The sequence below is a fragment of the Nanorana parkeri genome, unplaced genomic scaffold (genome assembly GCF_000935625.1).
Source record: "Nanorana parkeri isolate BGI_ZX_2015 unplaced genomic scaffold, ASM93562v1 scaffold169, whole genome shotgun sequence".
Classification (NCBI taxonomy): domain Eukaryota; kingdom Metazoa; phylum Chordata; class Amphibia; order Anura; family Dicroglossidae; genus Nanorana; species Nanorana parkeri.
This window is the reverse complement of record NW_017306437.1, coordinates 468570-495112: the sequence shown is the minus strand read 5'-3', so window position 1 is coordinate 495112 and position 26543 is coordinate 468570. Positions and strand designations below refer to the sequence as shown.

Sequence of the window (26543 nt, the reverse complement as noted above, 5' to 3'; positions counted from 1 at the left end):
TGGCAATGCATGCCAAAATACACATGTTTATGCATGTTTCCACAACACATGGCAACCCACTTGCTCTTTGAGGTATGTTGCAGTGCCATTCTTTAGGAACGCTCTGTACAGTAGAGTGCAATACATGACACCCATCTGCGTGTGCAGCTCTCCCCGACTGACGGGTTGAGGCGGAGCCGATATCTCAGGGCACAGACTAGAGTGACACATACAGCAACTCCCATTGCGTGAAGGGACAGCCCCTAGAAACTAGCTATTTTTTACATTAATCTACTGTTACACACTTTTTTTTTTACAGTCTAGGAAGATAATGAAATGTGTTATGACTGTCATGCAATTATACTGTTCCAGCGGGATTATGTCATCATTAAAAAGGAGCTGAGCAGTGCGATAGGCTCTGGAGTCATGTAAGTGTGTATTTGTGTATGTGATTTCACTTGCACTGCATTACGTCGTGACTGAGGAAGGGGATCCCGCAACTCTGCACTTGTGTGATATGTCACATTGACATCAATAAAGACGCATCTTATTAACTAGAGTGCCGGTGATTTATTCATATCAACACATGACACGGCACATCACAAAACACATTGTGCACTGCGTTTTGGAAAAAGGGTTATGCATGTTTTTTTCATTGGTTGTGTTGGCAGCCCTTTCATAACAAATTAATGTGAAGTAGGTAAATTAAGAGCGAGAGGGTACTATCATTACAACTTTCCTACACCTTATTTTGCAATAGATGAGCAAGAAAAAAAAAATGTCTTTCCTGAAATAAGACCCTAAAACAATTAACTGCATGTTACAATTGCCTGTCTGTGGCTTGGTATTGCAAGTCAGGGGACGCTTCCTAATAAAAGGGGTTAAAACATTTAGACTGGCGTTCCATTAACATTTTCACAGGTTTACTTTAAGCAGATACTAGTGGGGAAGAGTAACTGTACAAATTCGCAGACATTCCAGAAAGAAATGCCAGTGAATCAAGGCCAGCAATTTTCAAACCCAACATGCCAAGTCATGTAGAGCCTCAAGCACCCCAAAAACACTAGAAATACACTAGACTTTCATATACATTTTTTTTTAATTATTTGAAATCAAAATGTACAATGCACTTGAAATTTACATAATTTTTTTTTATAACACATAAAACCACATATTCAGTAGGCATTTCAATTTATACCAAAATCACACATGAAAAATAAATGTAAACATGACAAGTTTCAATGCATGAGAGCCAAAACATCAACATGTCAAAGGTAAACTGAAAAACGTGTCGATAACAAAAAGGATACTTACGGTCACTGCTTTTTAAATCAAGTCTTGCTGTATGACCACACTTTCCTCCAATCCTCTGTGTGGCAGTTCTCCCCACCAACTATGAAACCCCTATTTTAGATTTACAGTACAGATGTTCCTCACTTACCGACTTACCTGTTTTGCGACCACTCGCACTTACGACGGACCGCCGATCGACCTCCGACCTTCCGCGTCAGTGCGACGGGTCGCCGGCGGAAGTGACATCCCCCGATCTTCACTGCAGGTCTCGGTAAGTATTTCCATTGCCGGATGTACAGTACACTGTTCGGTACTGTACATCGGCAACGCTATACAGTACTGTACTAATGCAGTATAGTACTGTATAGAGTTCCTCACTTAACGACCAATCCGTTTAACGACCTGGTCGTAGGAACGGAACTCGGTCGTTAAGTGAGGAATACCTGTACTATTTAATTCTTCATTACCTACTCTGCCCACTCCACCTCCCTTTTGTTTGTGACTACATCCTTAATCTTACCATCCCTCTATCTACTCTTCCTTTATCACTTTGCATCTTATATAAGGCAATATATTCTACTCCTAAAATAAGTTCCCTCAATAGGTTTTCATTTCAGGTGCAGCATCTTACAGGTTGGAGAAGTGTGCCAGTTAATGGGGACTTAGAGAACTATGTGGTCAGGGCTTTTCCCCATAGTTCTCCTAAGGGTAACGGGAGGACAAAAACTAATGTATCCCGTCACTCTAAGCTCAGTATACCGCGAGCTACAGCTCGCGGTATACTGAGACGCCACAGCTGGGACGGATCCCGGCATTACTGTCGAGATCCACCCAGCTGCTGGCTCTGCCTATCTAGAGGCAGAGCCAGCTTTGCCCGCCCCCTCCCCCGGCCGTTTTGCCAGTCAGCGCTGGAGGATCGGACAGGGGAGGAATCAGTTACGGCTCTCTGCAGGGATAGATCGAGAAGTGAGCGAGCAATGCTGTGTTCGCTCACTTCCCGATCTATTAAGCCGACCTGTGACAGTTTAATTGTCACAGGTACGCTAGAAATATGAGGCAGAGTGATTTTCACTCATCTCATAGTTCTCCTTTAATACTACAGACTGTGTTTAGAAGCTCCTTGCTGGCTTCAGCTTTGTGGAATCTAGGCATGGCTTTAATACCATAGCAAAAGCAGCAGCTTTACAGTCTGGGAACAAATGGTTCTTGATTTGCATTTACATCCAAGTGCAAGAAACTTTTATTCCATAAAAAGATTAGGGAAGAATATACGACTGCAGCCAAACAGTTACCATCACTGTTAGGAGCAGTCTGGAATAAAGAGTACTTAAAGTGGCAGCACAGGGTCAAGGGTACACCTTGTAAATGAAGAGGGACTATACTTACCTGTGTGGAAACACTGCTCTGCTTCTTCCTGGACATTGCAGGTATTAAGACACTTCATGGCGTTTCAACACAGGCCACCAGAGAGAGATTGCTTCTTTTACAGGGTGTGTATAGAGTAGAGGCAACCCAGTGGTGAAAAGGGTTCGTTTATTGCAATTTGTTTTGGGACTGCAGTACATTCTAGTACAAACAAAACTTTCTGAAGGGAATTGATCAACTGGGGCAGACAAAATCTGGAGCAGTTGCCCAAGGCAACCAATCAGCTTCTCTCCAGTTTGCTCAGTTAAGATTTGAGATTGAAACATAAAAAGGTGATTGGTTGCTATGCACAGGTGCTCCAGATGTTGTCTGCTTCAGTTTTGATCAATTCAGCAAATCTGAACGACATAGTTAAACCATTTCCATTCTGATGACCAAGCTTACCACTATCAAAAATTGTGTGGGCACCTTAACAATGTGCAATTCCTTATTTTAAAACTTACCATAGTAAACTTGAAAGAAAATAATCTCAATAGAAAGAACGCAAATTTTCCATCACCAAGAAGAAGAAGGAAAAAAAAAAAAAGTCTGACGCTGCTGGGGAACTGGCGATATTTGCTCCCATCTTTGAGAGAAGGCAGACTCAGTAAAAGTGAAAGGCTTACAAGGCAGAAAATGCCACTTTTATAGGCTACCAGTTGCACTTGTTCATTGTTAGGTGCAGATGTATTACATTGAAAACAATAGAAAGGAGTTAAAATGTGTTGCATTGTATTTTTGCATTGAACATCAACATAAAAACCTTCATTTAATAGCATTTTCATTCATTTCTATGATGTTTGTGATAAGGGACAAGTGTGAATGAAGCCTAAGTGGCTTTTTCTTTTTTTTTTAGAGGGCTGAATTTTCAAGTTTCCTAAAAGTGAGCCTCCAAGAATCTATTATGCCTTTAAAAGGATAACTATGAGGTGAGTGCTTTTCACTCACCTCATAGTTCTAGCCGACCTGTGACAATGAGACTGTCACAGGTCGGCTCAGTAGATCGGGAGGTGAGCGAACAGCTCCGCCAGCGCTGACTGGCGGAACGGACGGGGGAGGGGGCGGATACAGCTGGCTCTGCCTCTAGATAGGCAGAGCCAGCTGTCACTCACGCAGCTGGGCGGATCTCGACATCGATGTCGGGATCCGCTCCGGCGTCTCAGTATACTGCGAGCTGTAGCTCGCGGTATACTGAGCTTAGGATAACGGGAGGACGCTAGTTTGTGTCCTCCCGTTACCCTAAGGAGAACTATGGGGAAAAGCCCTGACCCCATAGTTATCCTTTAAAATCAAACTGCATTGATCCGGTCACGGCTCTCTGCCCTCCGATCCGCCAACGCTGACTGGTGGATCGGACTGGGGAGGGGGCGGGTACAGCTGGCTCTGCCTCTAGATAGGCAGAGCCAGCTGTCAGTCACGCAGCTGGGCGGATCCCGGCACAATTGTCGGGATCCGCTTCAGCTGCGGCGTCTCAGTATGCCACGAGCAGCAGCTCGCGGTATACTGCGGCGTCTCAGTATCGCGGTATACTGAGCCTAGGGTGACGGGAGGATGCTAGTTTGTGTCCTCCCGTTACCCGGAGAACTATGGGAAAAAGACTTAACCCCATAGTTCTCCTTTAAAGCTATTGAACAATTGGTAGTCTGGATGCCATCCACCAAATTCATAGCCAATATAAAAACTTCACTAAAGCTGGCTATACATCAGTAAAATGTTGTTCGAAAAAAAAAAAAGTATTTGCAAGCTTTTTCAATTTGCCAATAGTTAATGGGGTTAAATCAATGATCCATTTTAAATAAAAAATTAAATATATATTAAAAAAAAAAAAGACGGAAATATTTCCTTATAGAAACTCCATTTGTTCTAAAATCAAAAAGAAATTTCAAACATTCTACAGACTCTGAAATTGTCGAGATTTTTCAAATGGTTAGAATGAAAATCTTCCAATGAAGCTTAAGACGTATGTGGCATATTATTCTAACTAACCTTGGCTTTGATTTTACACTACCTCAACCACTTCATCATATCTCCTTCTTAAAAAGACCCCAATCTCCAAGGAACTAAATTCCAGCTGAAAGCACAGAATACTTAAGTTTCTCATAGGCTTACATGTTGCACTTTTCCTTTGTTCATAGTTTCTGTCTTTGGCTGGAGGTGTGGCTGAATTCTCTAGGGACTGGAATTGCTATAACAAAATGTTATCTGGGTCGAGGGCATGCTTCTGAACCGGTCCCTACTGCTTATAGGCACAATCATGCAGCAGCTTTAGCGGATTCCAGCTGTCGCTGACACCTTGAACATAGTGGTGCTCAGCAGCAAAAAGAATAACTTTTTGGGACACATGAAAACAAAAGGTTTGTGGGGCCACAGAGGATAAACAGAATGACACCAAAACCACACATTGTACTGTACATTTACCCCCACCCCATTGAAGCCACTGCTATGATTAAAAAGTCTGCCCATTTATATAGCTTACACCAGAAGCTTTAGTGGAAAACAAACAGACTGAATGGATCAATACTACAAAGCCGGCTTAAGATATGTAGAATAATGCATCGTAGAATAAGGCTAGCCTAAAACATTTGTAAGGCAACAGTGCTGAAATGCACACACCTAGTAGTTTCGGAAAGCACCTCATTAGTCTTCAGATTTATCTTTGTTCTCCTAATGTTCTGATATTTGACAACTGAATACAGTGGACATGACTTCGCGTCAATAGAAAGAAGTTGAAACCCGTATACAGCCTAGTTCTTGGATTAAGGGGTCTCCACAACTATCAATATGAAGACTATCACATACTTGCAGGCATCAGAGGGCATGAACCGCTCAGCACTATTACCTTGCAAATGTTTTAGTACAGAAAAAGTTGACAAACTCCAAAGCATACTGGGCTTTTAAACTAAAATTTAAAATGCATCTATACTCAAAACTATTTTTAGCTTTGGATAAAATGATAAACGTTTAGAACCCGTCAGGTTCTGGTACAATCCAGGGCTTCGTCAGACATTTGCCCTCAGTCTGTTTTGGGGATTTTTTGCCAGGAAGGGAGGGAAAAGCTGCACCAATAAAACAGACAAAAAGTTGACAAGGGTAGATGCATCCCTCTAACTTAACAAAAAATACTTCGGTCTGTGCTGCTGTTCGAGATGTTTCCCCTTTTTACCAGGCAGAGTGACATAATCTTTAGGATCCTCCAACAGCAGTAAAACCTAACAGTTTTAATATATATACACACACACACACACAAATATATACGCACACATACAGACACTATTGCCAAAAGTATTGGGACACCCCTCCAAATCATTGGATTCAGGTGATCCAATCACCTCCATGGCCACAGGTGTATAAAATCAATCACCTCGGCATGCAGACGCTTCTACATATATTAAAGAATGGGTCGCTCTCAGGAGCTCAGTGAATTCAAGCGTGGTACCGTGATAAGTTGCCACCTGTGCAATAAGTCCATCCGTGAAATTTACTTGCCACTAAATATTCCACGGTCACCTGTTCGTGGTATTATAACAAAGTGGAAGCAACTGGGAACAGCAACTCAGCCACAAAATGGTAGGCCACATAAAATGACAGAGCGGGGTCAGCGAATGCTGAAGTGCACAGTGTGCAGAAGTCGCCAACTGTCTGCAGAGTCAATAGCTACAGACCTCCAAACTGCGTGTGGCCTTCAGATTGGCACAACAGTGCGTAGAGAACTTAATGGAATGGGTTTCCATGGCCGAGCAGCTGCATCCAAGCCTTACATCACCAAGTGCAATGCGTCGGATGCTGTGGTGTAAAGCACGCCACCACTGGACTCGAGAAGTGGAGACGTGTTCTCTGGAGTGACGAATCACGCTTCTCTGTGTGGCAATCGGATAGACATGTCTGGGTTTGGCAGTTGCCAGGAGAACAGTACTTGCATGACTGCATTTGTGCCAAGTGTAAAGTTTGGTGGAGGGTGGGGGAGGGGGGGATTATGGTGTGGGGTTGTTTTTCAGGGGTTGGGCTTGGCCCCTTAGTTCCAGTGAAGGGAACTCTTAAGGCATCAGCATACCAAGACATTTTGGACAATTTCATGCTCCCAATTTTGTGGGATCCGTTTGGGGATGGTCCCTTCCTGTTCCAACATGACTGCGAACCAGTGCACAAAGCAAGGTCCATAAAAGACATGGATGAGCGAGTTTGGGGTAGAGGAACTTGACTGGCCCGCACAGAGTCCTGACCTCAACCCAATAGAACACCTTTGGGATGAATTAGAGTGGAGACTGCGAGCCCGGCCTTCTCATCCAACATCAGTACCTGACCTCACAAATGCGCTTCTGGAAGAATGGTCAAACATTCACATAGACACACTCCTAAACCTTGTGGACGCCTTTCCAGAAAAGTTGAAGCTTTTATAGCTGCAAAGGGTGGGCCAACTCATTACTGAACCCTACGGACTAAGACTGCAATGCCATCAAAGTTCTTATGTGTGTAAAGGCAGGCGTCCCAATACTTTTGGCAATATAGTACACACATATATCTACACACAATCATTTTGGATATTTACAGTTACGGAGGACTTTTGGAGAGCAATCCTCAATTTCATTATTACAGGATTTGGCTGGTCGTTTGAACCATTGACTCCCCTAGTACAGACTGTACAAATTTGAAAATGTCTGATTTTTGAGAATTAACCCAATTTACGATACTGCCCATCTTCATCCTCTGCCAGAGTGGAGGATCTAAAGAGGTCTGGCACAGTTTTCTGTTGTCAATGTTAGCAGCTTTTTAAATTAAGAAAAATAAACTATGTCCCAAATGGCAAATTGAAATTCATTGGATAGAGTGAAAAAAAATATTGCCATGAAAACAAGTATCAAAACAATCTTCACATTGAAAATCAAAGAACCCCAGCCACAACATAGGTAAATAACAGACAAAACATACATTTCATTCGGCATTGAAAAGGTTTATTTTGTAAATTTAGGGGTAAACATTTAGACATACTAAGAATTATATATGCTTGCAAAATCAGAAAACATGCCTTAGATTAATCATTGCTGGTTTAATCACAAGTCAGTGGTCAAGCGCAACAAGGTCTGACAACGTCACACTCAAATTGAGCATCCGTTATATATATATATATATCATAAATAATGTGGCCACCAGATCTGCCATCACGCTCAATACTTTTTTTTCAGGAGATGTAAACATTACATTTGACAATACCAAATTGAGATGTACTTGGGCATTCATGTTTGAGGCATTTTTTTTTTCTTGTATAGGCATTGCAGAACTACTAAAGGCCCATCAAATGCTTTCTTCTGAGATAAACAGAATTTTATTTTATAACTACCAAATTTGTATTTATTTTTGTTTTCCCTGTAACATAGTTTTATTATACACTGATTGTTCCTCATTGAAACCACACTGCAGTTTTGTCACCCTGTGAAGTAGGGTAGCTAGGAGATGGACAGGTAGTTTTAAAAATGGACTTTGAAGCTCACCACACACACACTTAGGTAGGTCCTATTACATAGTTTTGGTGGATTTAAAGTTGATTGTACAGAGATTGTAATGTGTGTAGTGACCCTAAGGAAAACAACTTTAAGTCGAACTCCAGCTAACCCTTTAAGCAGTTACAGCAACAGTATTATTTCCTTTGGGAAAAGGTTTATGCATAAGAATAAAGAACCACTATAAGCACCCCCACCAAGGTAATATGGTTTGTCCCAAGATTAGGACTCAGAGAAAAGTAGGCAAAAAATGATTTACTGGCAGGGTCAACAGGTGATTGAACTATGTTACAGGGGAATTCAGAAAAACAAACTGCTTTGTTAATGCTAGTGACAGACTGCAACAATTTTTTTTTACATTTTCCCCATAGCTAAAGGACATTTTTCTCTCTCCCATATTTATTTTTTTCAGAAAATGTCTTAAAGGTTACAATGCTTGGACTTCTCTGCAAGATCAAGGCTTCTCTACTGGCAAACAACCCAAAAGGTTTTCCCTTTCAGGTTTCTTCTGTACAGTGCAGCAGTCTATAAACTCAAAGATAATTAAAGTATTTAACTGATGTATTTTCCAGTTATTTTAACATTTTGGATTTGGGAGTTTAAAAATTTAGGTTTATGTGCCATCAACATAAAACATAATTACATCATTTTTAAGCAGTGAAGCAAAGTTTCTGCTAATTTCCAATAAACATTTTTGGTTTATAAAATGTTATAAAGTCAGAAATTAGAAACAAAACAGAAGAACCTATCTTATTTGCAATGAGATTAAAAGAGAATCATATGCAAATAAGTCTAAATCAAGTTAGAGTTAGTTAAACTAGCATTTGATGAACAAAGCAAAAACTTGGACAAAAATCAGTAGATCCAGAGATTCTGGTAACTAAAGTTCTAAGCAAATCTTGACTTTTACTAGAGTCATGTTTAGCCATGGATGGTCAGTGTTTGTAAATTAAACTGCCTCACTACATTAAAAGGTCTAACACAATAGGTTAGAGAGGTGGTGGAAAGGATGGGCAAGCTTCACTTTTACAGGAAAAGAAAAGGATTTGCCTATAATTTCAGCTGAGTCTACTACACCTGTTTGACATGAAGTATTTACTGAAGAGAACCATTGCTTATATTTTTTTCACAACACGTTTAATTTCAATTGCTTATGTTTGTTATAGGTTTACATTAAAACACCCTTCTTGAATGAATTTCACTGTGGAAAGGAGTTCACCTTTGAAGAGAACTTAATGACATGTTTCTGCACGTTTGAGTGTGCGGCTACTTTGCATAATTTAATGGAAACCTGTACTAAGATATGTAGGCTGCCATTTCGGAGAACCTGAAAAATGCTAGCATTCGGATTGTCTTTGGCTTTACCACTCATGGACAAAAAAAAGAAAAAAACAACACCTACAAACAGCAGGTAATAAAACTGAAATCACAAAACATGTTCAGCATACTATTTTCTGGTGAGCAACATAAAGTGGAACTTTGAAATCACAAAGCGCATGCTGACTATTCTTGGCTTGCCTAGAATAGAGCAAACAGACCCTCTCTGTGCTGTTAGGTTTCCCTTTGTTTTCTCTAGCTGTTTTTGTTTGCTGTTGTCCGGGACTCCTGATATTTCTAATCATCGTCTATTCTCATGATAGTGCGTTTGGAACTTTGTATCCTAATTACTGTATTTTTCGCTCCATTAGACGCACCTGACCTGCCCGTGTTGCCTGTGTCTAACTAGAACTCGTGACAGCTGAGAGGAAGGGCTGCGAGTGCGGGGGGTTTGCAGGGGAGAGTGGGCGAGAACTTCGACGGGACAGGGACTGGGGCGGGAACTTACCTGCCACTCCTCTGCTTCCTGGCAAATTTTGCTCTGCATGCACGTATACCCCCACACGCTCAGAGAGGCGGCTCTGATCACACCTGACAGCGCTCCCTCTCTCTCCTCCTGGCCGCTCTAAAGCTGCAGCGGCAGGAAGGAGAGAGAGGGAGCGCTGACAGGTGTGATCGCCGCCATCTTAAAGGGTCCCCCCAGTTGCATCTCCCCCCCCCACACCGGCAAGCAGCTGCTTGGCCTGCCTATAGGGTAGCGACGGGTCTGGGCGCAGTAGACTGTCGAGACCTAGGGGGAATATTCGCTCCATAAGACGCACAGACATTTTTGCCCGCCTTTTGGGGGGAAACAAGTGCGTCTCATGGAGCGAAAAATACAATAAGTTCCTCTGTTTGGATTCAGTTCATTACGGTTTACTTATTATTTCTCTGCCCGGGATTTAAAACAATATTTTTGAAAAAAGAAATAGAGCAAGGACAATATAACGACAGTGTGCATGCACATCAGGTTACATAAGCAGCTGTCCAATGACTAAAGAGGAATGCCACAAAACTTTGAAGAAGTGATGAAAGAGGACAGTGTCAGAGGGAGCGGCTATCAGAGACCTGACCTGTGACCAGAGGAGGCGCGAAACAGATTACTGTATCATAATGTGCAAGTATTCCAAATGCAATGACGCAGACTTAGTTCTGTTTTAAAGTACTAAAAAGCCACTTGATTAGCAAAAGCAGCTAAGCAACTAGGTTTTTTCTTTTTATTTCAACTGAACTTGCATACATTTTACAAGCAGATGCCTTAAATGGGAAAGGCACAAAAAGGCATCTACTTCCAACGCCAAAGACATGCTGAAAGATTAATTGGCTCCTGTCTAAATTGCACCTGTATGTGAGATAGGGATGTTAGATTGTAAGCTCCTCGAGTGTAGAGCACTGTGTAAACTCCTGCAATAATGTCAAAGGAAATTATGACCAATTATGAGTGAAGGCAATTCGCATTTCACATGCATCTCTCAGAGCAGGTTTCCATTGAATTGCAACATGTAACCATGGGTAACCAAATGAGCAAATGACTAAACTCAAAACAAAATAGGCAATTGTTTACTCCATACAGACAAAGATAGATCTTAAATGCAAACTTTTTTTTTTAAGCAAAAAATAAATTAAAAAATTATACAACTAGAAAAACTGAACATAATAAAAAGGTTATTATGTAAATTGTAAGTTATAGTAAATTGCTCTGCTAACCATAGGAGTCACAAATCAAACATAGAACACAGGTAATTGTCTGATAGAAAACTGAATAAATAGTCAAATGTGCACATAAAACCACAATATAATTTTAAGGAAATCTGTAAGGTTTAAATGCAATGTGGATAAAGGATCACAAGCCATATTACTATATTACATTTTTGGAATAATCCCAACTCTTGAGAAACAAAAATGAAAAAATTAATAATCTTTAGAAAATTTGAAATAGTATAGTCAAAACAGTGGCTGCTCTTCTTGAAAGTCATCAGTATAAAATGTGCCACCTTGAATGTCTGCCGTGTGTGAATAGTGTAACCATACTTCATATAACTGGACTGTACAGCCTTTTAAAAGCTTCTTTAAACAAAAAAATGTAATGCATTGCAGCTTACCAGTCCTCAGATTTCCCCTGGTGAGCCTGCAAATACTGCAGATTGCATCTATGGAGAAAGCCATGGCTGTAACAAAGGTTGAACTCTGTTCATCAAAATAAAAAACGCATTTTCTGTACTTGTTGAAAATATCTTTAGTCTGAAAAATGAAAACTAATGTGGCCACAGCATCTAAGGACTGTATCTATAATTTACATTTTTGTTTTGCTTTTAGCTTTAGATACCCTATAAATGGCACCAAAAGCAGTTACTTCCCAAGAAACCTCAGAATAGGAGTTCTTGAGAGGTACCCTTGCAACCTGGGAACATGGAACCCAGATAAAAATATTAGGATTATCTGCATAGGATTCATTCACACACAAGATTAGGCTGCTGCATTCAGATGCAGTTAAATGCTTCTAAAAACATCTGGACACAGCATGTGCTATGGCCACACACACAGGACAATTAGCTGCATTGTTTGTAAGCAGCCAAAAAATGCTGGCCCTAGATGCCAACTGTCTGCATCAAGGGCTGGTCAGAGGCCTTGACTGCACGAAAGCGCTCACATGAGCAATTACAGGGTACAAATCAGGTTGCATGCACACACTTGTGCATAGGGCCAAAGGTTCTCAATGGTGGAGAAGCTAACCGCCCATGTGAATAAACACTTAGTGAACCTACATTTTAAAATGGAGAAATCAACTTGGTGTCATGCGACTTATGAGTAACAGTATCCAAAGCTATACCTTGAGTCAATGTTTTGATTGTACAAAAAAGAAAAGATATCTCTTGTTGAAGTTAGCCCAGGTATTTGTCATTTGCAGACTTTATATGAATAAATCTTTAAGATTTTTTTCAGCTGATCTTTTCCTAGAAATCCATATGTTAAGTAAAACCGATTGCAAATTAAAAGTCATGCTGTTACTAGTGATGAGGATTTCAACAGTGCTACATTCATACAGAAGGTATGGGGGATACATCTGGCATATCTACTGGGAGTCTGTAATCATATAAAGGTTAAGAACTCCCACCTTAGAAGAAAACTCCATCCTGAACTCAAAAACTAGCTTACTTTTCCTACAAATGGAAAGCTACAGCTGCCTTAAAGAAAGGAAATCTTTTATGCCCAGCAACAGCAAAAGCAAGTCACACTGAATTATAACGTGCACACATAACATGTTTTCACATTGTGCCACCTTTAGGAAAAGCACACTTTTTATTTGATGTTACCAAAAGTGCTTTCCAGGCCTACAAATTTAAAGATTACCCTCGCCAGACTGATGAATAACTCCAGGATGTTGTTACCAGTGCAGGCCAGAATTGGAACTGGCATGGTAGTTGTAGATTTAATTGTGGCTCCAATACTCACTTTTTCCAAAAGTAACTTGCAGCCACAGCACTTGGTCACTATGTTCTACACTGCAGGAAGCCAAATAAGGCTACATTCAACTCTTTATGTTTATGTGTATTGCCCTGACGTGCATGATGGAATTTTCTTTGATTTGAAATAGAAAATCGCAGGTTAATGCACCCTGAATGCAGCATGCAGGACTTCATGAGGACACACTGCATGCAGTACAGTCGGAAAAGAAAACACAAGTTTGCTCTGGAAACTGGCATTCAAAAAGGTAGTAAAATTGCAGCAGATAAAAAGGGTATTACTGCAAGAAATTAATTTACCAAGTTTAGACACCAAATTCCTACCTTTAAAACGGCTTTATTACACAGCAGAATAAGATTTTCCTTTATTGTGATTTAACTGCACATTTTACAGCACTGTTACAAATAGATTAAATCACAATAATATTCAACATTCACAATGAGGCATAGTGAATTTTACTACTGATCAAAACACAATGAAGGAGTTACATAACAAAAAGTTCTACAAATGCTATAAGTGAGAAAACAATGTTAAAAATGAATAAAAAATAAAAAAGGCATTCCACTGGAATTTATACTAAATGTATTCAGAGAAGAATGATCCACTAATAACGGTGACGCTTGTTAGATCCATCAAAGTTTCCCCCTTGGCTTCCTCTACCATAGCCACCAGGTCCAACACCAACTGCATTTACACCACCCATTGCTGGCTGAGCAGCTTCAGTTCCTGCTCTGTTAACCATGGGAGTTCCCATCTGTGATGGAGATGGCTGGGAGAATCTATCATTGCGCTATAAACACATTGGTTCAACACGCAGTCCCGCAAGATTAATATTGGCCAATATAAATATTCACAAAAGTGCGCAGTGACGTTCAGTAGACAGTCCGGTAGAGTCGTACATAAAAGGAAGAAAGGAGCAGTTAAATTAGTAACTGTATTATGAGGAAAACACAATATAAAAAATGGACTGAAGCACAATTTTAACAAACACGAAAAAAAAAGTTTAAAGTGCACTGATCCAGCAAATCTTATGACTGATTTTACAATTTACCAGGAACACTACTACAATTCAAATGAATATCTCATCATCCATTTTATTCGTTTTGCTAACTTTACAACCAAAATCAATCCTATGAATTGGATTTGCATGCTGAAGATATGGCGAGCATCAATCACAACAAAATAAAAAAAATGGCCATCTGGGATGGCAAAGAAAACAAAGAAAAAGTTTTTCCATATAACATTGATCTCCCCCCCCCCTTTAACAGTATCTACTTTCCGTGCACATGCACAAGTGTTTGAACTACAGCTATAATACACTTAAAAACTACTGCATATGGTATATTTTAGAATGTTTTGGTTAAGACAGTTTGGTTGCTAATCATATATGTATACAATTTAGTAGGAAGTAAATACTGAGAAATATTTTATGCTTTTCAATAAACTTGTGCATATACTAAAAAAAAATAATGAAAGAATACCCAAGTCTTTCTTGAAGACTTGCTTATAAAAAATAATAAATGAATATAGCCAGCCATTCTATTGAAGTTTGAAAACTATATAGTTACAAAATGGATGATGGCACAAAATACACAACTGCCAGAAGTATTACAAGTTTAATCATTGTGTCCATAAAAAAAGGAAAAGTTATTTTATAATTAATAAAGGTGCACTTCGACAAAAAAGTCATCTATACCAGATACCCCATTACTAATTTAAGAGGCAATACAAAAAAGTTGGCAAATAAACTCCATTGCTGACAATGAAGCATTGTAAAACCGTAAGTACAAAAAGTGGTATACGGCATTAATACAAATACTGATACGTTTACAAAGAACTGTGCAATTTGCACTCACAGCGCAGCATAAATAAATGGTTTTAATTAGTGAAGTACTGAGGACATTGTAATAACAATGTATTATATGCCAACATATACCTAGAGAAGTATATACTGCCCCTTATTCAACAGCATACAGACATTACACAAGTGTAAAGCTGATATAAAAAGAAAAGACTTAGATATTACAAAAGAGTAGAAACAATCAAGAAGGCTTTCTATCGATAGTTCATGTAACATTCCACACACAAAAAAAAACCCACATAAAAATGTTACATAGCCTCTTTTATGCATGCATGGTTTTTCCAAGTACATACTATATTAGCTATAACACAAATGGAAACGCAATGTAAATAAAAATTATAGATACATTACCACTGTTCCATTATCTGGCATCATTGCAGCTCCCAGGCTTGCAGCTCCCTCAGAGCCCATTGAAGCACCAGGACCCATTGAAGGGCTCGAAACTGTTGCTCGGTTGTTCATGTTCATGCCCATCATGGGAGGCGGACCTTGGGTACCAGCAGGTGCTGGATTATATGCATCTATGTAAAACAATCTATACTTAGAGCTGTCCTATGTCTATTGTAATAATTACACAATTAAGTACTATAGTGCTTGAGCAAAAGACACAGAAAGTGGTTTTGGTATTTATAGGCAATGCATTAAGCCACTTACTAGTAGTTCTCATAGCACAAAGATTTATCCTAAAGTAAAACATTTTGGAACATTCTAAATATTTATAATCATGTAGATAAATTGGTAAATAAAATAAAAAAATTACATCACCACCGCTAGCACCAAGGGGTTAATTTGCAAGGATAACTCACATGCTTTACAGGGCTATGCCATATCTTTACAACCGTTCATTCCCAAATTTGTTTATTATTTACATCACGTTAAAGTGCAGTAATATCAATGTTAAAAACACTTGTGTTGTTCAGAGCTAATAAGGATAACATTCACCAACATGTATCATGGATTTTGTGTCTTATTGTAACAAAAAAATATAAAGAGGGTCAATTCACTAAATTATATTTGAGATATCAATCTGTTATTTCATGACAATATTCTCATAAAAATATGTAGGTATAGAATAATTTTTCACATTACTCGACTACTGTAAAGCCTTCATTTTAACACATAGTTTCCTCTGGCATTGCTACTTTACCTCCAACATTTATTGGCAGTCACAAGCTAGCAGATTTTTTTAAACCCTTGTGGAAATCTTTGTGAATTCTAATTTGCATATAAAAATACTGCCAAAACACATTGTACATGCTGAAGCTTCAGCTGAACTGTGTGCAACTGTTATGCAAACGTAATTTTGATCATAAAAAGTACCAACTAATGCTTGCCAATTAAAATTCCCTCCTTTATTATACTTTAGTGAATGGACACTTAAGGCACTCGCCGAGACACTACCCTGCACTGCCTTGTTAAAAGAGCGGGGTTCTGGGTATGGAGATACATGCGACGTACCTCATGTCAAAGTGCTCAGGCCTAAGTTTCAACCACCAGGCCTGAAAATAGTTACATGAGGAAGGGATCATGACTTTGACCCCCCCATCTTAAAGTGTATTTTCCCTTTTGCAGTTACATTTGAGAAAACCACACTAAATGTTTATATTCTTTTGTTTCCATTCAAAGAGTATACCCAATTATATATATATATTTTTTTCTATTTATATATTTCTTACCTTTTATAGGTTTGTTTGTATTAGACCTTTGTGCAGACTGCAAGCTACTCAAAACAATTTCACAAGGGAGTAAGTCCCAATTGAAAGTTCTCGCTCATCAACATACAATGATTCTAGAACTTTAACTCTTTGTTAGGACAGTGATCAAATCTAGTTTACAATGGTGAACAAATCTGACAGCACAGTCCAGATTTAGGTGTTTAATGGGAAACTTTTTTTTTCTCAACTTATGCTATATAAATAAGAACAAGTAAAATATAAACTAGCTGCTACCCCAATTTGGCAACAAAAGTGGAAATAAAATTAACTCTGATGCCAGTTTACACCAAAGCTGACATAGGTGACCAAGCTGCAGCAAGGAGATGGGAGGGAGTAAGGCTGGGTAAACATACATGACTGGGGAGACGTGAGTGTCTCTAAACATTGAGCCCCACTGCAAAGGTTAAGCAAACCCTTTAATATTGAAAGCCCTGATTTCTTATGAATCTGTATTTTATCTCCATGTTTTTGGTTACCAAGAAACTGGTTTCTCCAGTTTATTGGCAACACTAAATACTGCAGGCAGATAATGCAAGCTAATGCCTTTTGCGAATTAGCCAATGTGATGTTTCTAGAAGTGTAATGCAAATACCCTGAGAGAACCTTTTATATCCTGTGCAATTTATAAAGATTCACAAAATCATTCACTCAATACTCCATCTATATACTCAAACATTCATCATATTAAAAATAAGGCAAATGTACAGAGAATGTACATTGAATGTCTGTGAATCCATCGTGGTAAACGTAACTGGATTCCCAAGAATTTCTAAATACACCCCTTAGTTTTCTATAATTGATATGCAAGGTTTAAATAATCTTAAATTTAAGGGATAGGAGACACGAAGGATAGCGGGTAAAAGGTAGCATAAAATATAACAGCTTGTACTGTGTGGTAATTTTATACTCAAATAATAAAAGTGTCACTGTAGTCTAGTACAAAAGCACCCACACTAACATTTTTATATCAATACAGTAATTACACAGCCCATATACAAGAAAATAATGGTTTTCCCATATCCCACAAGGAAAAACATTTTTTTCCAGGGATGCAGGTTTCATCTGTAATGATCATTTTCATGGTTGAGCCAAAGGGAACTGAACAGCATTTAAAGCAGGGGTAGCCAAACTCCGGCCCTCCAGCTGTGGTGAAACTACAAATACCATGATGCATCTCTGTCCGGGAGTCGTGTGTGAGAATCTTGCAATGCCTCATTGGATTTGTAGTTCCAACACAGCTGGAGGGCCGGAGTTTGGCTACCCCTGATTTAAAAGATTAATCCTATATCCATTCGTCATTTAATGAATTTTAATGAATTCTCATATCTCAAGTACACATTATACAACACTTGGCAAGCATCAGAAAACACCCTAAAGGGTATGGCAAAATATTCTGGGAATTAAAGTGATATTAAAAAGGTTCTGGGGTTTTTTTGTTTTTTTTAATCAGAACTAGGAGGCCCACTTTTGCATGAAAGGTATGTTCCTTTTCTTTAAAAAGTTTTCTCTTCCTCGTTTTCTAGTGGTCCCCGCATCGCTCAAACCACACCCCCTGCACGGGTTTCACCAGCAGCTAAGAGGCTGCTGTGGAGGCATCCGTGCATGCGTGTTCCTGCCGGTACTCGCAGTGGCTGTGTGCGTCCATTGACACACACACAGCCTTGCAGCAGGCCACGGCCCTCCTCCTCCCCCCACAGGTTGATTGACAGCAGGATCCTATGGCTCCTCTGCCCTCAATCTCCTCCCCTGCAACCAGGAAGTTTTAGTCACACATCTGCTGTACTGCATAGCTAGAAAGATGATTCCACTACTTCTTAATTGAGCTTTGCAGTTTACTGGGCGTCCTGTATGCTTTGCAAACAATGTACTACAGCATCAGTGAGAAGTCATTATCCATTCACAAAACAAAAGTAAGGAAGTGAGAAAATCCAGTTAGAAATAAATCTCAAATATTAGCTGATTTGGAGTTAAGTTTAAATCAAATCAGAATGTGTTTATTTAAAAAGGTCAGACAAGTCGATTACAATGTGATAAAAACTTTGTAGAATCTTTATATGATTATTTTAGGAAAAAATGCAATATTGCCACTCTGATAAAATGTCTATTTCAAGTAATATTTCAATAAAAATACCACCTAGGTTCCAAAAGAAAATATCAGTTTTTACTTATTCAACAGCGATTATGAAGGAAGTCAGCCAATTTAAGCAAGCCATTCTTTTGGTAGTGGTTACAGAAAAGACCACAAAAATATATATTCTGCTTATAAATGAAAAATGTGTCTGCTCCAGTCCGTCGCCGAGACCCTTCGATGAAAACCACCATCTAGGCTTACACATCAAAGAAAAGTTGAACCAGTACTGCAAACACAGCCAAGCATGTTAGAGGCACCTCTACCCTACCTGTAGCATATATCTGCCAGGGGAGTAGTTAGAAATGAGGATTGAGACTTGGCTGTTATTTTGCATATTGGTAACACCATTTTCAGCTTAGGCTGCACATTTTCGGAAAAAGGAAGAGTCTTCTTGCAAATTTTTAAGTAACATTACATTAACATGCCAATAAAACTTAAAGGTTAATTTTAAAAGATGGAAGTAGGGCCACTTTGTCATTCCTTAAAAGTATTCAAGTTGCACACGGGTGATACACTGTTACTACAGGAAGTGGAGTGCTTTCATGACACTAAGTTTATATTTTCCGATAGCATTGTATTTGCATGAATAACTCAATAAAATAGGAGGAGATGGGTTTAGTCTAATCCCTAAACTAAATGCCTTTTTAAAAAAATAATTCCTTAAATTTTATTGCTGTCCAAGTTTCTAAAAAGCTATACCCATCTTACAATTTAAAAAACATGGTTTCCAAGTTTAAACTGACATAGCAGGGGCAGAAGATCTACTGAATTCATAATGAAATCCTTATACAAGTATAATCAGTATGGGGGGCATACTGAAACTGGATGAGGCAGTCACTGCAATTTTTCAAATTTTACAGAAACGTAAAACCTTTGTTAAAAAGTGTACGTAAACCCTATTAACTGCTCATTTGCTTGCTTATTTGGCCTGTTACAATGGGAAGCATTTTGGCAGTTCTGTTTGAGAAGGAAAAGATAAACCCATTACATTTTGTCAGAAATTCAGAGCTGTTCTGTGTCATCTGAACACTTCCTGTGTTATCTCAGAGAGGCTATTTAGCCCTCTTCGTTCTCATCGTGGACTTCAGAGTGATTAGCCTTTATGTTGTAGAGAGCCAAGAGTGAAAGTGGCCGAGTAGTGGTTTGCAAAAGGCACTGGGGGGGGGCCAACAGTCCTTAAGGGACCCCCCCCCCCCAAAAAAAAAAGTTGTGTTGTCAGTCTACAACAGGACTTAACCCTTTTGCGGCCACTGACTTAAGTACGTATGCCAATGGCAGCACAAGTAAAGAGACTACCGGCTGCTATAGTGACTGGGAGTTTATCTTCTCTGCAGGCTGTCTGCTTTCTAGCCACCTGATCACTTCTACATGCTCAGAAACATGGCTCTCAGAGAGAAAGCAAAAATTCTAGTGACATCTGTCACTGTTAACCCTAAATTGATGACCTGCAATAGGCTTTTAGAGAGTTGCTTATGGACAATTTTAGATATCACAGTATTTGCCATTTTACAGGCCTACGCAATTTTAGGACTTAACATATCTGGTATTTACTAGAAATAACCATCTTTTAAATGTTACCATAAAATTGAGCAGTGTTTGTGGGCACTAAAATGTGTGTATTTTTTACTGAAATTATAGTTGCAATAATATGTTACATACAAAATTGCAACTTTCACCAATTTTGATTCTACAGGGTCTTTGCTTAAATGTGTATTTTAACATGTGTGCAATAAATACAATCGCTCTTGCAGGGAAAGGGCTAAAGTGCAAGTGCCCAGACTATGGAAATTCCACATATTCTTAAGCATTAAGTTTTAAAACAAGCCACCCCTTACTTCTCAAAGATCCTCAAAGATGGCAACAAAGACTCAAATAGGGGGTTTCTAACAGCTTAGAAACACCTTATGTGTCTTAAGAAAGTAGCCAGCTAATAAACTTTTTTCATAGAAAAACTGTGTGTGTTGTGAACTTTGACATTTTTTCCACAATGCCTAGGTACAGAGCTGAATAAGAGCTGATTTTAAGGTTTGCTAAGAATATGTAAAAACGTTACTGTGCATGATCTTTGCACAGGTTCACTAATAGCGGAGCGCTTTTCTGGCAGATGAGCAGGTATCGTCCTGTCCTTGTAGGGTCTTCAAAAGAATAAAACACAGAAAAATGTACATTGAGAGCATAGGTGTATCAAAGATTTTTTTTGTCTAAAATTTAGGGTTGACGTCCATTTAAACTTGGTTTCCCAGCAGTCAGTAAAAAGGGAACTGAGTGTTCAGATTTAATTCCCAGAATACAGGATAGGTTTCATAGATAAGCATGAACCTGCATTTGAAAAGGTGAACAATTAAAATTAGGTACAATTTTCCAATTAGTGTTTTTGATGAAAATAAGAGCACTTGTTTTCAGTAAAGATCCCTACCTCCCATGTTTATTGCTCCACGGACGCCCATATCACCCATTCTCATATCCTGTTCTCTCTGAAAATAAACATAGTTTTCACAGTCAACCTAAAACATTTTTATAAGATTTCGATTTTTAGCACTATAAGAAAAAGAAAAAAAGTTAATCTAAAAAAGTTAGTAATGATTTCCTATAAAGAGAACCAGAAAAGTTGTTTCTAGCCTATAAAGTACAAAGGGATAAAAGTTGTATACTCAGGCAAAGCGCAACTTGCAATATGACTACATAACACGAAGTCCTGCCTGATTCTCTTTCATGGCAATAGCTCATGAGCAAAAATCCACAAACACGAAAAGGAACATTTCAAACTACAAATATTAAGTACAAGCAAATTAAGTAGATCCAACATTTTTAAATATACAAAATGATAACTGTTAAACAAAATAAGGTTGTTAAAATGTCCTGCTCAGACGAGCTTACAATCTAAACTTTAGATGTCACAAACTGAAAATAAAAGTCACATTTCCCTAATCAGCGATTCCTTGCTTTGTAACAAACTAAGCATTTATTTTCTTATTACACTCAAGCAATGTTTATGAATTGGAAAAGCATATAACATTTACCAAGACATTTTTGTTAGACTGCTGCTTATTAGCCAAAGAAATGATCCACAAATGCATATTGAACATGGGTTTTTATCTGAAACAGCTTTTGGAGAGGAGGAAAGAGCTTGAGTTAAGATTTCCTTCTGAACTGATAACCAAGCTGCCTAAACAGATTTAATATTAAAACCTTGAACTTGAACACAGCAACCATTATACAGAGGAGCACTGATAATACTGCTGTTTAGAGAGACATAAAAACATCTTAAGGGGGATACAAGGTATATAAGAAAGATTAGAATATAATTTGTTTTATCAATGCTTACAATCCAGAGGGTCACTATAGAAGTTATTTAAACTCGAGTTGACAAAAAGGTTTCTCTTCACATTTTTTCTACTAGGTTTTGTTAAAAGTTTTTACACAGCTAATTTAACATTTGTGTTACAAAATGGCTTGACCATTGGGGGTGGAAGTTTGCAGTTAATGCCTCCATTAGGCTGCATTCACACATTTTTATGTTTTAACATGCATGTTGTTCCACTGAAAATCAAACAGTAATGCATGTCTGCACACAATTTAGCACTCATTGCAAGGCATGTTCACATACACTTATGCAAAAGATCTTAGGGAGTGAATATCCGCTTAAACCATTAATGCACCATCCCTCAAAAACCTCAAATGCAGTTTAATAAAATATATAAACAGTGCAAGCAAGTCCGTAATAAAAAAGGCACAGTAAAATTTTCAGACTTACATTTCAAGATGCATTTATTTCAAATGCTCATTACATATTCAGACAGTAGCTTTTCAGAAACTTTTAGCATATCTGCCATCCTCTACTATACGCAAATACCTTCTCTGGCACTATAATTAGAGTTTGCCAAAAAGTATTACTGGACACAGGAAGATAAATAGAAAAATAAAAAAGGATGCTTTTTTTTTTTTTTCTTACCTGTAAATCTTTTTTTCTTGGAGTACATTATGGGGACACATGAGCAATCTTGGTTGGGTAATCCTTCAGGAGTTTGAACACTGGCAAAGCAGTGATGTAAGGACAGCCCAGTATAACCCCTCCCACTCAGCATGCCTCAGTTTTGTAGCAAGCAATGAAGGAGTGGAGTAAGAACAGAGGGGAGGGAACTATATAATGTACTCCAAGAAAATAATTTAATAGGAAATGCCAAAATCCTACTTTCTTAGTTGTACATTACAGGGACACCAGATAGTAATTTGGAACACTGACATCCAAAAGCAGTCCAACTGAAGGTTGGGCAAGAGCAAACAAAAGGATAACAGCTCACAAGGGAGAAACCAAGACATCAAATGTGGCTCAAGGCAGCGGCACAACCTGGAGAAGCTTGTGACCCAAGCTGGCTTGTCCTTGTGTGAGACAAACCTCAACTCGCAGAAGTGATGGCAATAAGAAAAGCAGGCTTGCGAGTAAGGAAAGACAGATCAATATACCTAACAGGCTGAAAGAGTGGTCTTTAAAAGGCCAAGTGAACCAGGAGATCCCACAGAGTCACTTGGAAAAGTACAGGAGGGAACAATGTGAGCAAGACACTGTGCAAAGGCCTTAACAAAAACAAGAATAGCTAGGGCTGAGATTTGACTATTGATGGTACTTAAGACCAAACGTTGACGCAGATCAGACTGGCTTCTCCAGTCCCAGAACTCAGTCCACAGAATACTTATTGGAATAGAATTCCAAGCCTCACGTAATGAGAAATACAGGGTGCAGTTTCTGGGTGCAATGGTAAACTTTGCAAGTAGTCAACTTCATAGCTTTTAAAAGCATAGGGAAACCTAAATTTGGTAGACCAACAATCCCTTGGCCTCAACAGGCAGGTGTTAAAGCCAGTGTTGTAAGCTGGCCCTTAGGACAGAAGATCTAGTCTACATGGGAGGGCACACGGATAGTCCGCCAGGAACCTTAGGAGGTCCGAGTACCACTTCCATCTTTTTTTAGTTCCGTGCTTTAAGAATATCCATATGCCTTCCATCTTGATACTGCGAGACAGGAAAAAAAAGGGGGGGGGGGGGGTTTTGAGATTAAAAAAAACAAAGGGGGGGGGGGGGCTTTCAGAGTACAAAAAGCACAAATAAAGATTAAACTGATGCCACAGAGTAACCAGGACATCCACCACAAAGCAAAGATGATCCCTAGACCTGTAGACAAATTTGTCCACTTTATTATTAAGCCTGGAAGTTCATGTCATGTGTCCACCACCTTCTGCAGAGGTCTAAAACAGTTTCTGCATGTCCAAACATTAACCACTTCAAGACCAGGTGTTTAGACCCCCTTCCTGGCCAGGCCATTTTTCAGTGTTCAGCGCTGCAGTACTTTGACTAAAAAAGTTTTGTCTTTGTATTCTTTTTTATGTGTAACTTTAAATTTGGGGGGGCTTACATTTTTTTTTCCACTAAACTTAATTGCTATCACATACGGGGGCTAATAAACCCCCCCTATGTGATAGCAAAATATGTGACAGGTCTTCTTTATGGAGACATCAGTACTGGAATACGCCTTTCCGGCCAAGCAAAATTCAGATTGCACTTCCCCTTTGAGCTGCAAGACTTCTGGCTTCTCCCTGATGGTTGAGGTAAGCCACCACTGTAGCGTTGTCCGGCTGAATCCTGGTCTGATGACCTTGCAGTCAAGTTGTACAGCATTGAAGGAATAACTAAATCACCAAGAGTATTGAGTACTCTTCCCTAGCCCAATAGGCTGGAATCCGTGGTGAAAACATCCCAGAACATCAGAAGGGAGGATTTTTCCATTTCCAGCGCCAGACTCGTGATTCCCCCAGGCCAGAGCAAGCCTGATTTTAGGGGTCAGGCGGATGCAATGGTCCAGAAACTTATCCCGCCTGTCCCAAACTGCCAGAAATGTTGATTTGCAATGCTCTGGAAGGATATTGGACATATGGTAAAGCCTCGAAGGAGGCCACCACCAAGCAATGAATGCTCACGGAAAATTTGCGGGTTGGTTGACTGCTGAAATGAAGAGCCCACGCATAAGAAAAAGGCAAGGCTGCAGGTGCCATCCCCTTTGCACCTATAGTATAGGCATATGACCATCACTGAAGGCAGCCGGGAGCCAAGGAAACAGTCCCTGGAGCAGTAAAGAGACAACAGGAGAGGCAAAAACAAAAAAAGCAGAAGTCCATTCTCAGTACACCAGGAACAAAAACCTGAGGCATTCAGGCAGTGGGAGAGGTTATAATAAAATAAAAGCTGAATGGCTTGGGCAACTGCTCCAGATTCTGTCTGCTCCAGTTTTGATACATTTCCCTCAATGAGAACTGTCAGATTTAATCTGGAGCAGCTGTGCACGGCAACCAGTCAGCATTTATATTTCATTTTCAAAGCTTAACTTAAATGCAACAGAAGTCGATTGGTTACCAAGCCCAACTGCTCTAGATTGTGTCTGCTCCAGGTTTGATACATTTCCACCTATGTATTTAAATATTTAACCAACCAGGTATGGCCTCACACTATGTATTAACTGGTAAACCAACAAAACTGCCCAATTACACTATAATGCACAGAGACATCCATGAACATTTGCTACTTTAGATAAGGTACAGGTTATCTTGCTTGTAAGTTTAAAAATATAATGTTTGAGGGCCTCGAGTTGAGTTCCACGCGAGACCAGAGAAAGAAAATCTGTTTGGTTACCGAGTTACTGTAGTTGGTTGTGAATATTCAATATGCACATCAATGAGTTTTCTCATGCATTAAAGCTACTGGTTTGCCAAATTTTGTGCATGTAGTAATGAGACCAAGTTCATATTTTAACTAGATACACAAAACGCTAAATGGTTCAACACTTCGATTTTGTTATCAGTTTATTTACAATATGCACCGACTTTGTTCACAAAATAAAACCGTCGTCTATTTACACACCTTATTCAAACAAAAGCATGCAGAGATACCTACAATGTTGAATATACTCTGTACAGTTCATGTGTTAACACTATTTTGTGGATAAGGTTAAACAAAGAAAAGTCCAGGCAAATCCTGTGGCACTCTGTTTTTCACACATCTCATTTAAGGACTGTCCTTGTTCTCCTGCAGTGCTGCCAGTAGTTTTGCTTTCTTTTTCGAATGTTTTTTCCCCCCTCGCCTTGTTGGTCTCCTCTTCACCACAAGCGCCACAGTTGCGACAATCTTAAAAAATTATAATTAGATCGATTTACCATAAAAATAACTTAATCTATTGTCAGATAAAGTTACATTTGGCAAGCCATCCAATCTCCCTCTTACTCTGTAGAAGTGTGAAAGGCGTTTTACAAAAATGTTATCTGTGCACTCTAGGAGCCCCAAAGCTTTGATTTGAGCTCCAGCCTGAAGATTTGGTGGAGCTATAGCATTCCAGAATGCAGTGAAGCTGGGCCTTTAGGATACCAACAGGGCATTGTGCCATCTAAGAAGGCTAGAGTTCTAGCACAGTACTTGTATTCAGGGACTTCGAAGGCTTACAAATAGAAAAAAAAAATTTCTAGCAAGAAATGTGCGAGCACCTATAGGGATTATAAATCTCAGTGCCTGCTTGAACATTTTTGAAAGGCTTTACATCTGCTGGTACGTAACAAGTAAATACTTATCACAAACCTACTAGTTCTTTGTGCAGCAATTCACCCTGCTCGGCAGTCACAGTGTACAGGCAAGACCAATTCAATACAGTGAAGATCAGCACAAATAATTTTATCACAATGCTGCTTCTCTTTAATACGGCTACAATACATTACACCTGACCACCCGTTGTATGTCAAAAACTCCCGACTCCCGCTAAAAAAAAAAAAAAAAATTATACTAGGGCTGCAACCAACTACTCTTTC

General features: G+C 39.2%; 1 protein-coding gene across 4 annotated transcripts in view; it reads right to left on the bottom strand.

The window, feature by feature from the left end:
• Positions 1–26543, bottom strand: part of PSPC1 (paraspeckle component 1) — a 92196-nt gene that overhangs the window by 35895 nt on the left and 29758 nt on the right. Inside the window, exons 7-9 of one of the 4 annotated variants that reach the window (XM_018554717.1) lie at positions 21116–21173; positions 15205–15374; positions 13135–13782 (exon numbers count right to left, since the gene is read on the bottom strand). The exons of 1 other annotated variant lie outside the window; for it this stretch is intronic. In XM_018554717.1, coding sequence (XP_018410219.1) covers positions 13597–13782; positions 15205–15374; positions 21116–21173 — 414 coding nt within the window. In that variant the 3' untranslated portion in view covers positions 13135–13596. Of the gene's footprint in view, positions 1–13134; positions 13783–15204; positions 15375–21115; positions 21174–25737; positions 25873–26543 lie in introns of those variants that run through there. 2 more of the 4 variants (XM_018554718.1, XM_018554719.1) reach the window with 2 other exon arrangements.